This window comes from Penicillium concentricum (assembly GCF_028827145.1).
Source record: "Penicillium concentricum strain IBT 3081 chromosome Unknown utg000001l_segment0_segment0, whole genome shotgun sequence".
Lineage (NCBI taxonomy): Eukaryota > Fungi > Ascomycota > Eurotiomycetes > Eurotiales > Aspergillaceae > Penicillium > Penicillium concentricum.
This window is the reverse complement of record NW_026622754.1, coordinates 831,341-844,881: the sequence shown is the minus strand read 5'-3', so window position 1 is coordinate 844,881 and position 13,541 is coordinate 831,341. Positions and strand designations below refer to the sequence as shown.

Below are 13,541 nucleotides of genomic sequence, written 5' to 3'. Positions count from 1 at the left end.
AAAGGGAATTGTGGTGTGGAGTGAGGTATGGTATTGCTACAGATAAGAAAGGTGGTTTAGTTTCAGACCACTCCAAATTCACGCCACGAGGCCAGGCTCGCCCCAAGTCGCGGTCAAGATTGCGATTAATTGGTACATTCAATGAGTTGTGAAAACGGGGCCCATAAATCCCCGAGCCTTATAACACCCCCTAACTCCGCAGACCCAGCAACATGCTAGTTCCCTTTCCATCCTTTCCATCTCCTCCACCGGGCAGGTAAGTGACGTTGGGGTTCGCGGACAGAGTCTGTGCGATCTCCTTGCTGGCCTCGATACGACGGATCTCAATCAGTCCGCTGCCAGCCTTGGCGACGGCCTTGCTGATAATTTCAGCACTCAGGGCTTCACCCTCGGCGCGAATGACGTTGGCCTGGCGCTCCTGCTCGGCACGCTCGACGATGAATCGGGCCCGCTCGGCATCCTGTTGGGCGATCTGCTTTTGCTCGACGGCCCGTGTGAACTCCTTTCCGAAGGTCATGTGTGTAATGGAGACATCCTCGAGTGCGATGTTGAACTGTCCGGCACGCTTCATCAAGTCGGTACGGATACGGTTGGAGACAGCTTCACGTTGTGTGATCAGCTCGGCGGCGTCGAACTGGGCCACGATGGCCTTGAGGACTTCGTTTCCGATGGATGGGAGGACACGCTCATCGTAATCGGTACCGTATGACTGGATAACTTTGGATTAGTCTGTTGTTTCGGTAGATGCTTAGGGGTCATAGGAGATACACACCTGGTAGATCTGCGGCAGCTTCGGCACCTCCGGGCGGTGCAACACACGCAGCGTCAAGCTGACCATCTGCAAATCCTTACTTCCTGTGGTGGTGGAGATGTTACGAGGCTTCGTGCGGACATCGTAGACAATTGCGCGCTGCAACCAGGGGATCAAGAAATGTGTTCCTTCGTTGACAACCTTCTCTTGCACACCAGACACTCGATCGAAGATGACAGCTCGTGTGCCGCCCTTGACATCGTAAAGGGAATTTTGAACTAGCATACCCCCAATGGCCACGGGGAAGGCCAGCCGATAAACATTTTGGAGGATTTGAGCCATGGTTGGAGGTGGAGGGCGAGGTGATGAGGACGGATAATGGAGATGATGTCTGCTTTTCCCGTTGCTCACTCTGAGTGTTCCCGATCGGGTTTAGTGCCCATCTTCCCAAACCTCCAACTTCGCCCGACTCACGTCTTTTCCTCACTCATTTCGCTACCTCCATACCCTTTCTCCACCCACTCCTCTCTTTTTACCAGAAATCATTCACAATGGGTGGCTCTGTGGATCCTAAGAACGGACAGTGAGTCGTTTCGCTTTTGCTCCTGGTGTCGTGGGTTGAGTACCGGTCTCCCGGATGCGTTACCCGCCCGGCTACCACAATGCAATTCCCAAAAGATGTCAATTGAGTCGGGCTTTAATAGATTCAATGACTCCTGCTTCTTTCATTCAGTTAACTGACAACTTTTACTTTCTATAGCTTCATCGGCAACTGGGGCGAGTTCGGTACGTTTGACAATAACCCTTGAACCTTTCATACGGACCCGATGCATGCGCATGATACCAACCCCTTTCGCGATATCAAAGATCGCGACAAGGAATGGAGAGGAACAAACAGGAGAATGCAATTCGAACGAATCGCTAATATCCTCTTCCAGGTTGCCCGACCCCCAGCGCATCGCCACCTACTCGCTGTCCGCCAACCGTCAGAAGCCTTTCGCCGGTGCCGGCCACGCTGCCATCTTCAACGTCTTCCGTCGTTTCCGTCACCAGGTTCTCTACGTTGTCCCTCCCTTCGTTGCCGCATACGCTGTCATGAACTGGGCCATTGAGCGGTAAGAATGACCGTGGGAGCCGCTTCGATCGGTGCGCTAATTTGATGCTTTAGCAACGAGTTCCTTAACTCCAAGCCCGGCCGTCTTCTCGAGGGTGGTAACGAAGAGTAAATTATTTCAATTTGTTTCTTGGAGTGGGGTTGAATTGGTATAACCGAGCATGATACACCCAAGACTCTGCAGTTTGGGGGGAGCTGTATGCTTGTACAGTAACTAGAAAGCAATCGACCATGTGATTTTCCTTTTATTTACCATCTTTTTGCGCCTGAGATGGCTTTATTTTCTTATCATGGAAGTGAAGCTTGAGTAAGCGTCTTTCTAGGGCTCTCTATTGGTTCTTGAGGTGTCCATACCCAATTGTGGACATAGGGCATGTCTACTGGATGGAATTGCAATCAATCAAGGACTATTAAGAGGTAACCAGATCAATTGCCTATATTAGAATTGGTCCAGTCCTGTTTCTAAGGATATTTGGGGGGAGGGTTGGTGGCAGCCCAGTGGTTCCCCACTTAGACCGAGAAACAAAAAATTCGCCCAAAACAGCCAAACTTCCGCCGTACCCTTTTTCTTCGAATGCTTCGTCTCTCCAGACTCTCTTCTGCTTTCTACTCATCATCTATTTTCCCCCGTCGATTCTCTTCCTTTCATATCAAAATGAGCGAGCTCACCCACCCCACCATCGTTGGTATGTGTTTACCCCCTCCATTACCCCGCCTTCTAGTCAATTTGCTACAAACATGCTGATGCCCTACAGATGGCTGGTTCTCTGAGAAGTCCGGCATGTGGCCCGGTCAGGCCATGAGCCTCAAGGTCAACCAAATCATTCACCACGAGAAGTCCAAGTACCAGGATGTCCTCGTCTTCGAGAGCAGCGACTACGGTACCGTCCTCGTCCTGGACAACGTTATCCAGTGCACCGAGCGCGATGAGTTCTCCTACCAGGAGATGATCACCCACCTCGCCATGAACTCCCACCCCAACCCCGAGAAGGTCCTCGTCATTGGTGGCGGTGACGGCGGTGTCCTCCGTGAGGTCGTCAAGCACGCCTCCGTCAAGGAGGCCACTCTTTGCGACATTGATGAGGCTGTCATCCGTGTCTCCAAGAAGTACCTTCCCGGCATGGCCATTGGCTTCCAGCACCCCAATGCCCACACCCACGTTGGTGACGGCTTTGAGTTCCTCAAGAATCGCCAGAACGAGTTCGATGTTATCATCACTGACAGCTCCGACCCAGAGGGTCCCGCTGAGAGCCTCTTCCAGAAGCCCTACTTCGAGCTGCTTAAGTCTGCCCTTCGCGAGGGAGGTGTCATCACTACCCAAGGTTGTTCGTCACTTTCTTTTTCCTCCCTTTTTCGTAGAACAATCACTCTTTGATTGTCTATTCCCCCTCATTTTATTACTACTCAAACAAAGGGATCACATGCTAATTTTGTTCGCACCACCCCGCAACCAACCCGCTTTACGGGCTCGGTCTTGCGGAGCTGTGCTTTTTATCTAACAGCCGAGAACCAATGGCTCCACCTGGACATGATCGCCGAACTTAAGAAGTCCTGCAAGGAGGTCTTCCCCGTCGCCGAGTACGCCTACACCACCATCCCCACCTACCCCTCCGGCCAGATTGGCTTCATGGTCTGCTCCAAGGACGCCACCCGCAACGTCCGCGAGCCCCTCCGCACCTGGACCGCCGAGGAGGAGCAGAAGCTCTGCCGCTACTACAACCAGGACATCCACCGTGCCAGCTTTGTCCTGCCCAACTTCGCCCGCCAGAAGCTCGGCAACTAAATGTTGTGATCTTTGAAAAAGCTTTTGTGGTCTTTATATTCTCATGACGATATTGAAATGAAATCATGGATTTCCGTACACTCGATTCTGTAGATGGTCCCCTTTGCCTTTTATGTCCTATGTGTAGTCCTGCTTTATGCACCAAGCGTTCACTTATAGATCTCATACAAACCGAAATTTGGATCCCAGGATTGCAGCCTTGCTATTGATGTCTCTCACACTAGCTAGCATATCTTGCTTAACAACTCTATAACTCACTCGCGATATTTATCGTTCTTGCACCAAGGCACAATATTGTCCATCGGATCCAAGTCTTCAATGTTCGGCTCCCCCGGACCTCGGTGTCCAACAAACAATACGACGGCAATGATATGCGGCGACGATCCAATATACCTCTTGAGAGATGCATCTTCATTGGACGTCGATATTGAGAACCTTGGGAGCTCTGCGGAAACGAGAGCCGGTCCCATTGAAGGTGAGGTTCATAGGGCTGACACCCATCTATACGGAAGGTTTACATCATGCCTTTTGTTTATTTTAGCTACAAATATCCAGTAATAGTCGCCACCGTAGTGTAAATATAGAATTTCGCTAATTGCTCCCAATTGACCTCCGATCCATCACAAGGAAGATCTATAAGCATTGCGTTCCATTCGCCTTCTCTCTTTTCCTGGTGACCCCAATTTTCGGACAGGAAACACTCAATGCGACGGATGACACAGATGCTGCTAACATTGGCATCGCACAAGGTGGACAAAACCTGTGTACGTCAGATGACATTGCCAAAATGGATGTGAGCGGTTGTACATGCCCGTCGACTTTCCCACCATCACCCAAGGACCTGGTGTGCGTTACACCATCGGGACAGTGTCCTATCAACTGCAACCCTCCACCCCCCGCGTCCCCCGTGATACCTCGAGACGAACTCGCCCAATGTTACTCAGGCTGTGTCAATGCCAATTCCGAATGCAACGGCTGCTAAATTTGAGTTCGGCTGCTGACATGGACGGAGGATTCCGGCTTGGTCAGGATACACTCAGAAAAAGGGGGAGTAGGGATACAGGAACACTTGCGATGAACAGTGTCTCCACGCGCTCCAAGGAGCAGATTCATATACATGTATGTGATCATCCTGGGAGTACTGTGCGTGGGATTCTTAATAAGCTGCATCGGGATAGTTTCAAGACGACATCGTCGGTCGACCTATCTGCCCTTCCTTGGCCGAGTGCTGCTATGTCCTGTCGGGCGTCGCCTACCAGGGATGAGGACATCAACACGGGTCGTGATATTGTTGATTGGCTGAAGCAGTATGCTGGCATGACGACCTGTGCTCAATATGATGTCGGTGCTGGGGTTCTCACTGATAGTGATGGTCACTCTTGGGCTTGTATTACTACGGGTCATAGGGCTGCTGGGAATCTGTTTTGCAGTGATTGAATCTTGGATGTCGAGGGTATTTGGTTGAAAGATATGCTAGTCTATCCTTGATATTACTATCTACGCTGTCCATACTAGACCCTTCTACCTCGCAAGCTTATGGGTCCCTAGACCTGTATATATATATCTAAGATGGGATCCTGAGGCAATAAAGTCAGATTAGGGTAAATCAACGTGGCTGATAAGCGCTATATATGTAGCAGTATGTACCATATTTTACGCCGTGCATGCGAATTTCCCGAACGGGGTGCCGCCGCTTTACGCTCAAGGTCCTGCACAGGGTGATGACTTAGTGACTACGCAACTGTTTTGACTATACAGCCTGGGTCCATCTGCACGAGCCTCATATCAAAACACTACTTGGATGTCGTTACGTTGGTGCCAACGTATGGGAGTAGAGCGGATTGAAGGACGTCAATCAACACGTAGTATACGTGAATTTGTAGCATGAAGAGCCAGCTTGTTGGCAAACGTGATTTTCTTTCAGCGGGATGTAGAACCTGTCGAGCTACGCAGTCAATCAGTATAGGTACGGAAGTGCTCTTCTATTTGACGTGGTTACTTACATAACAGCTATTTACATTTGAAAACATCCCCACTAGCAATTAGCGACTTCCCGTGTAATCCGAATGTCCAGTCGGTTCCTACGTACTATATAGAGCAGAGGAATTGGCCCAATTAGGCCGGTCATCTTGATGGTCCCTAAAACCTCTCGTACCCAGTAGTGCAGACGGCGGTACCTGGCACCTTGACGACATTAGTGAATGTTGACAAGACCAGCCCCGGGCGTAACAAGAAGTTCCAGGAGATATTGGGATATCCTGTTAATGTGTGTCCTTTTTGGCCATGAGATAGTCGGGGTCCTGGTATCTTGTCGGATTTAGAGTCTTTGTGTTGGAAGGCTGGAATTCCTGCTTAGTACCGCTTAAGGTTTTCAAATGAGACTAATTCATGGGGCAAAGAGATTGATTGAATGGTTGTAGAAACCAAGTTCTATACTAAGAAGTTTGGCAAGGGTGTGAAATATACATTGACCGCGTCCGCCTATGTATTACCAAAAGTGGCCAATTTGCATATCGAACATAACTTTGAGAATTCAACTAAAGACAATAGCCAGACAACTCATGAACCGGAGATAGGCCCATAAGCCAGACCCCGACAGAACGTGGAGAGAGGTGGGGTTTCATGGGAAGACAGATAGGCACCTTAGCACTTTCCCAACCCGTCATACATATTTCAAGCCTGGGAGTATCTATAGCTTTGAACAAACAACTTATTAGTAATAAGGAGGCACTTTGGCGGAGTGGTTAACGCGATGCCCTGCTATGCATGAAAATGTAAGCCCAGGCATTTCCCTCGGGAGCGTGTGTTCGAATCACACAGGTGTCGTTTTTTTTCATACCTTCACTTACGCCTGTAAGAAATTACTCCGCATGGCATTATTATTAGATATCCTATCTATAGTCCACCTGGTGAAAATTGACCTTGACTATATATACTACAGTAAAACCTATTTATACGGATATATTACAGGCACAGTAGAAATATCGTTATATCCAGGTAATCTTTAAATCAAGGTGCCATACATTAAATATATAATATTTCTGGTTTACATACAAATCTAGACACCAAAAAAGCTCCTAATATCGCTTTGCTTCTGCCCTCCTGTTTTCTTTGCTTCAATTAGCCTCTTATGTCTATATAGAGCAGTAATCAACTTGGTTTCACCCTATTCCTACTGCTCTTCATATAACTGAAGGGTTTTTAAAGCCTAAATAGCTTCATAGTGTTGAATCTGGGGCTCTTTAACCACTATATCATCCTTATAAACCTCTCTAAGGAACCCGCTTAGTACAATATCATTAAGAGTATCAATACTATCTTTCACAAGCTCATCAACTAGGTTAAGAAAGTTCTTAATTGTAAGAGCTGATATATCAAGATCCGAAGCTTAAATAATCTTTTAGGAGGTTTTCATGGATCGGCGAGGCATTTTTATTGGTTGAAAATGCTTAATAAAGCCCTGAGTATAACGATTTTTTTGCGTGGGAGAGCGGATGAAGTAACGATATCGTACAAGGGAGGTTTTAACGATTTTTATATGGCGGGTCAATTAAAGCACCGGATTCCGATCGTTATAACCGGGTTACCGTTTTATCTGGTATCGTTATAATGGGGTTTTACTGTATACACAGATCACAGACTTCCTTCTTAAAAAAATCCTCTTAATAATGAAATTCCAATATCACATATTCTGACGCTTCGTTTATCCCTATCCGTATAATATTGTGATCGAAAAATCGGATCGTAGGTACCTTCTATATAGCTGCCCCATATCGAAGGTACCTATGTATGTTACTATATAAGTATGTAGGTACCGAGTAAGAACTTGCATTATTATTATTATTATTATTATTATTAGACCTGTGCGGCGCAATTCCCAAAGGGGGGATGGGATGGGAGCAAGGTATAATAAAAAAGATGGAGCTCCTGATATATTATTTAGTTCAGTATAAAAAAACGTCAAAGGAATTCTACCAACAAGGCACTTTGGCGGAGTGGTTAACGCGATGCCCTGCTATGCACGAAAGTGTAAGCCCAGGCATTTCCCTCGGGAGCGTGTGTTCGAATCACACAGGTGTCGATTTTTTTTCTCCCTTCACTCACCCAGCCTCTGTATATGAAATCACAGTAAAACCGGGCTATATGCCGGACAAAAGGTTTATACTTATTTAACCCAAGTTTTAGTATATAAAATAGGGATTCTTACATTATCGACCTTTTATACTGCTTATCTTTCTGCTAGCCGTCTACATACCGCGTCGGCCTATAGGGCAGAGCGCTAGCGGCGCTCTATAGGAGCGTAGTAGGTAAGTAACGGAGGGCCTCTCGCTCTTTTTTTCAGTCTTAAATCACTCATGTCACTCATAAGTGAATTTGTGTGCAAGACTTTGTTGGACTTCATGGTCTCCGGACCGCCTTCGTGTTCTTTTATCGTGTTCTATTGGTCCATTTATACCTTACCGCCTGCGGGTGTAGCTCTGCCCGTCATACCTTTTTAAATTTATCTCTTTCTGCTTTTTACGTATACTGCGTACTATTAGTGCGTACTATAATAGCTATAGGGAGTACCAGATCAGGTAGGGCCTCGCACCCAGTTCCCGGGTGCGAGGTCGCGGACTAGGTATCGCGTAGCGTGGATGAAGCCTATACCCCTTATTAACCTTTACTTATTTTTATTTATCAAACTTCGTTGTATCAACTATTATATTATATCTTGCATATGTGTTTTAGTGCTATGTTTGTCTGTTGATTTCACTTATATCACGTACGGAATCGTTAAAAGATGAAAGGACGCCCTAGGGCGTCCGAAAATCTTGTATAATAATAAACTGGATAACTCTAATGTTTTCTTTTATAGTACGAGGTCGGCCCTAGCTGCTTGTCATAATGTATATGTAATGTATGTATGTATATACATCATCATGTCGAATTGGATTTCAATAATCAATCACCTGGACAGACAGACCAGACAGACAGCATGACGAAGAGGCAAAAAGAAAGAAACGACAGTTTAAAAAAAACTGACGACGACGACACCTGTGTGATTCGAACACACGCTCCCGAGGGAAATGCCTAGGCTTACACTTTATGTATAGCAGGGCATCGCGTTAACCACTCCGCCAAAGTGCCTTATTGCCAAGATCTACAGTACTTTGCGTATATCAGGGTAAACGATTTTGCTCCTCCGACTGCCTGCTTCGGCGACAACATCACGAACTAGGACTGGTGATAAATGCTACTCTACCGCATATCGTATAATAGCTAATGTCAACATTCTGCTAGTTTTAGCCTTGTAAACATCGAAATATTTACGTTATCACTGGAAAGAAACTACGTTGAGGGTAGATAGCATGCTAGCATGTTCCTTGGGATGTGAGAAAAAGCTCCACAAAACCATTGCATGGCCTGGAACCTACAGAATCGCGACCTTGCTAGGGAAAATGACTGAGATTCTGAATTTATGTCTCTTGTCTTACAGGCTGTTTTGTACTAAAGTTCGCATCGCTTGTCAGAGGCATGCCCAGATAGAGAAATTAGCTACTTAAATTAATTTACTAGTGTTGTGAGATAACTGAGCTTGGAATTAGTAGGTTGATATGGGTGGCCAGCTCGGTGGTGAATTACATATTTATGTACTCTGTACGTTGATGGTCTATGTAAGGTTTAGGGGGTGCCCGAAGAAAAACATGCACCTCCGAACTTCACGGCCTCAAATAGTGTGTCATGCCATGTGATAATGCCGCCTGTGACCTATTTCATATATTGTAAACCCCGATTACACCGAATCAATTGAGATGCGGGCAAATATTCGCTAAATCGAGGTTTTCGTAAAGTCCAGATCCTACATATTAAATGTACTATATATATCTGGTTTCCACATGCATTCATATACCAAAAAAGCCTATGATATCGCCCTACCTCATATAAAAGGTACCTAGGGTACTATCGATAACATCCATTTTCGCCAACCCTCAAACTAGCCAAAAAGATGAATAAGAGTACTATTATAATATATAAGTATCATTAGATCGTTCTAATACTAGAATCAATTATAATTAATTAGTGTAAAAGTGTGAGAAGCAGATTAAAGAAGTATCATATATAAATATTATATGTAGGACTTAAAATGTTCCCGTACTTTGAGTATACTCAATATTTTTGATTAGCATTAGTGTCAAATTAACTAAAGCCCTTTTTACAAAATATATAATAACCTATAATTTCCCTACCTATATAGGCGGCTGAAAAAATGGATGTTGTCTTTTGTAACCTTTGTACCTTTTATATGACAAGCCCATAAAAAAGGTATCTAGGTTCAACATTTATCGTTGACTGGGGCGCACCAACACAGGGAAGGCGTGTTGGGCGCTTGGCACGGTTATTCGTTGTATCCAGGTCCGTCATAAATACATGTAGGTTTACTACCACGATAAGCCAGCCAAGAAGGTCCCCTAATGCATGCTCCATGCATGCACGCCACTTTGCTTTTTTTGCCAGTAATGCCAATACCATTAAATAATATTAGTTGATTGATGGTATGCAGCTCTCACCTTTTAGTGTATTTAATTGACTGTATCCTTTTGAAAGAATACTGTTTTCTTATATTAGTGGCGTGCATGCAGGGTGCATGCATAAGGGGATCTTCTCGGCTGGCTTGTCGTAGTAGGGTATTACTGTATATGTACATATATTATTTAACCTTTTAATGGATTTTATGCCTTGCTGGATATGGTGAGGTCGGCAGAAGAATATTATATAAGCAAAGAGGCACTTTGGCGGAGTGGTTAACGCGATGCCCTGCTATGCACGAAAGTGTAAGCCCAGGCATTTCCCTCGGGAGCGTGTGTTCGAATCACACAGGTGTCGATTTTTTTATCCCCTTCACGCGTGCTCTATTTTACTCCTATCAGCCTTAAATAACCAATAATATTCTACACTATAGTTATAACCCCCTAGTTACTCTGTAACTACCTTCTAATTAACTAACGTATTTCACTACCGAGTGGTCCACACCACCGAGTGGTCCACCCCACCCAAAACGCGTCCCTAAATTTGCACTTAATCAATTCAACCACCCACCATGCCACCAATTCGCTCTCAAAGCTCTAGAAATTCAATAGAGCAAGAGGGTAGAATCTTATTAGCTATCCAGGCTATTAAGGATCAACAAATCAGCTCTATCTGTGAAGTAGCGCGCCGTTTTGAAGTCCCAAAGTCAACTCTCCTCCGTCGTCTAAAGAATACCCCTTGCCGCGCGATTTCTCGTGCCAATTCACACAAATTGACAGAAACTGAAGAGGAATCTCTTCGAAAATGGATTCTCTCTATGGATTCTCGGGGATCAGCCCCTCGGCCTTCTATGGTTCGAGAAATGGCGAATCTGCTTCTCGAAAAGCGCGGAACTACCCCAATCCTTTCAGTTGGCGAAAATTGGGTTACAAAATTCGTGAAACGACACCCTGACCTCTCCTCCCGATTCTCGAGACGCTATAATTTCGAACGTGCGAAGTGCGAAGACCCAAAAATCATTCGAGAGTGGTTCGATCTCGTTCAAAAAACAATCCTTCAATTTGGAATCGACCCCGATGACGTTTATAACTTCGATGAGACCGGTTTTGCAATGGGGTTAATCGCTACGGCGAAGGTGATAACGAGAAGTGAATTCTACGGTCGGCGCTCGCTTTTACAGCCTAGAAATCGTGAATGGGTGACTACTATTGAATGTGCAAATTCATCGGGTTGGGCCCTCCCTCCGTGTATAATTTTCAAAGGCAAAGTCTACTTAGAATCATGGTTCGAAGGCCTACCAAACGACTGGCGAATTGAAGTTAGTCCTAATGGTTGGACTTCAGATGAAATTGGACTTCGCTGGCTTGAAAAGCTCTTTATTCCTAGCACTTCTCTTCGTACGAAGGGGAGGTATAGGCTGCTAGTTCTTGACGGACACGGAAGCCATTTGACCCCGAAATTCGATGAAATCTGCGAGCAAAATAAGATAATACCTATCTGTATGCCTCCGCACTCCTCTCATCTTTTACAACCTCTCGATATCGGCTGTTTTGCTGTGTTAAAACGATCATACGGTCGGCTGGTGGAGACAAAGATGAGACGACAAGTTAATCATATTGATAAACTTGATTTCCTCGAATTATACCCCCTTATACGGATTGAAGCTTTCAAATCGGAGACTATTAAGAATAGCTTCGGAGCAGCTGGTTTAGTCCCTTTTTCACCAGAGAGAGTGATCTCGAAGCTAAATATTCAGCTTCGAACCCCTACCCCCCTCCGAGTAGGGGTAGTGATTCAAGCCGAAATTTCACACCAAAAACACCCGCTACAGAGAAAGAACTACGTCGACAGGCTTCATCAATTAAAGCTTTACTTCGTACGAGGTCTCGAAGCCCGCCTAGCCCGTCAGATCGTGCATTAAACCAGCTTATAAAAGGCTTCCGTCTTACAATGCAAGGCGCTATCTTATTAGCGAAGGAAAACAAGGAATTACGCGCTGAAAACGAGAAGCAGAAGCAAAAACGGACTAGGTCCCGAAGGCATATTGCTTCTGAAGAGGGCCTTTCAATTGAAGAAGCTTCTGTTTTAATTTTGCAGCAACAGGAAGCAAGTGAAGCACCTCCCCCGGCCCTAGCACCTCTGGAGAATCGGCTATTCAGCCACGTACGCGGCCCCCCGGGGGTGTGGAATATGTAGACTGCCAGGGCATAGGAGAGAAACATGTCCAGATAGACCGATTAATTAGTTGAGTTAATTTAATGGCGTTTGTGTTGAGATAAATGCCTTTAAAATTGATCGGGTGATTTGGGTGGACCACTCGGTAGTGAAATACGTTAACTAACTAACTAGTTAGTTAGTTAGTTATGTAGGATTATGTCAATGTGGCTCTGCCAACCCCGAGCTAATGATGCACCTGCATACTACATATGAAACAGTGTTGAAGATCCCAGTTAATCAACATGATTTAGGATGGATGGTTTCCATGCTCATTTGTCATTCTTCCATGCCACCTAGGCAAGAATCTTAAACTCCTACAGAATCGAGCTTAGCGGCTTGAATGCAGTCGACACCTTCGTCACCCATTCCTACATACAATTTGCATCAAGGTGTACGAAAGATGGTCAATTCAGACTGCGTTCAAACTGCATACCGGCGGAATCCGATGTCCTCTCTCTATTTCTTTATGGTTCCATTACCAACCTATATTCAACACATGAGGGATTCCTTATTTATATGTACGGGGAGGAAGCCCATATCCTTCTTGCCAGGCATTAAGAGGTCAGACAGTTTACAATTAATTCTTGGCACTATGGCTGACTCGATGGCAGGCTTTATATACTAGTCAATATGCGCTTATAAAAAAAAAACTCGAATTTACATGACAAATATCATCAAGATCAGGTCTTCCTAAGTAAGCAATTTATCGTATTCTGTTGTTTAAATAAAATTTTATTACTAGCGCAAACTGATCAGCGGGATTTACATTGACAGAATTCTCACTACATACAACATAGGAGGGAAGGAAGGGCCGTGGGCGCCTATAAGAAAAATATGGGCTCCTGGGATATTGTTCAATGCTCAATGGCCAGGTTAATCAAAAGAAACTTATCAACAAGGCACTTTGGCGGAGTGGTTAACGCGATGCCCTGCTATGCACGAAAGTGTAAGCCTAGGCATTTCCCTCGGGAGCGTGTGTTCGAATCACACAGGTGTCGCTTGAGTTTCTTTTTTTTTTCCCCCTTTTTTTCTATATGTTACGAGTCACTGCCACGAGGAATTGTCTAATTAATGTGTACGCCATGGCTAGATTCTAGAAAACCTGGCTTACTGTACCGAACAATGCGACCAGTCACGCCAGGGTAGCAATTTTATGTCAAAAATTA

The 13,541-nt window shown here is 45.4% G+C and overlaps 4 protein-coding genes across 4 annotated transcripts; 3 read left to right on the top strand and 1 right to left on the bottom strand.

Moving 5' to 3' along the window:
- Positions 1–190: 190 nt before the first annotated feature.
- phb1 (prohibitin subunit PHB1) lies at positions 191–1,127 on the bottom strand (the record flags this gene model as incomplete). The annotated part of the gene is made up of 2 exons (XM_056718054.1): positions 773–1,127; positions 191–709 (listed from the first exon to the last, which is right to left on the bottom strand). Exons 1-2 carry the CDS (start codon positions 1,091–1,093, stop codon positions 191–193), a joined length of 840 nt encoding a protein of 279 aa, XP_056582189.1. The 5' UTR covers positions 1,094–1,127.
- Positions 1,128–1,302: 175 nt separating this feature from the next.
- On the top strand, positions 1,303–1,977 carry N7517_000323 (ubiquinol--cytochrome-c reductase subunit 8; the record flags this gene model as incomplete). The annotated part of the gene is made up of 4 exons (XM_056718053.1): positions 1,303–1,334; positions 1,512–1,541; positions 1,690–1,866; positions 1,920–1,977. The coding sequence occupies 4 exons, from the start codon at positions 1,303–1,305 to the stop codon at positions 1,975–1,977; spliced, it is 297 nt and encodes a 98-aa protein (XP_056582188.1).
- A 452-nt stretch (positions 1,978–2,429) lies between these two features.
- N7517_000322 (spermidine synthase) lies at positions 2,430–3,711 on the top strand. The gene is made up of 3 exons (XM_056718052.1): positions 2,430–2,551; positions 2,621–3,190; positions 3,368–3,711. Exons 1-3 carry the CDS (start codon positions 2,440–2,442, stop codon positions 3,646–3,648), a joined length of 963 nt encoding a protein of 320 aa, XP_056582187.1. The 5' UTR covers positions 2,430–2,439; the 3' UTR covers positions 3,649–3,711.
- A 744-nt stretch (positions 3,712–4,455) lies between these two features.
- N7517_000321 (uncharacterized protein) lies at positions 4,456–5,085 on the top strand (the record flags this gene model as incomplete). Its single annotated transcript, XM_056718051.1, has 1 exon — positions 4,456–5,085. The coding sequence occupies one exon, from the start codon at positions 4,456–4,458 to the stop codon at positions 5,083–5,085; it is 630 nt and encodes a 209-aa protein (XP_056582186.1).
- Positions 5,086–13,541: the final 8,456 nt, after the last annotated feature.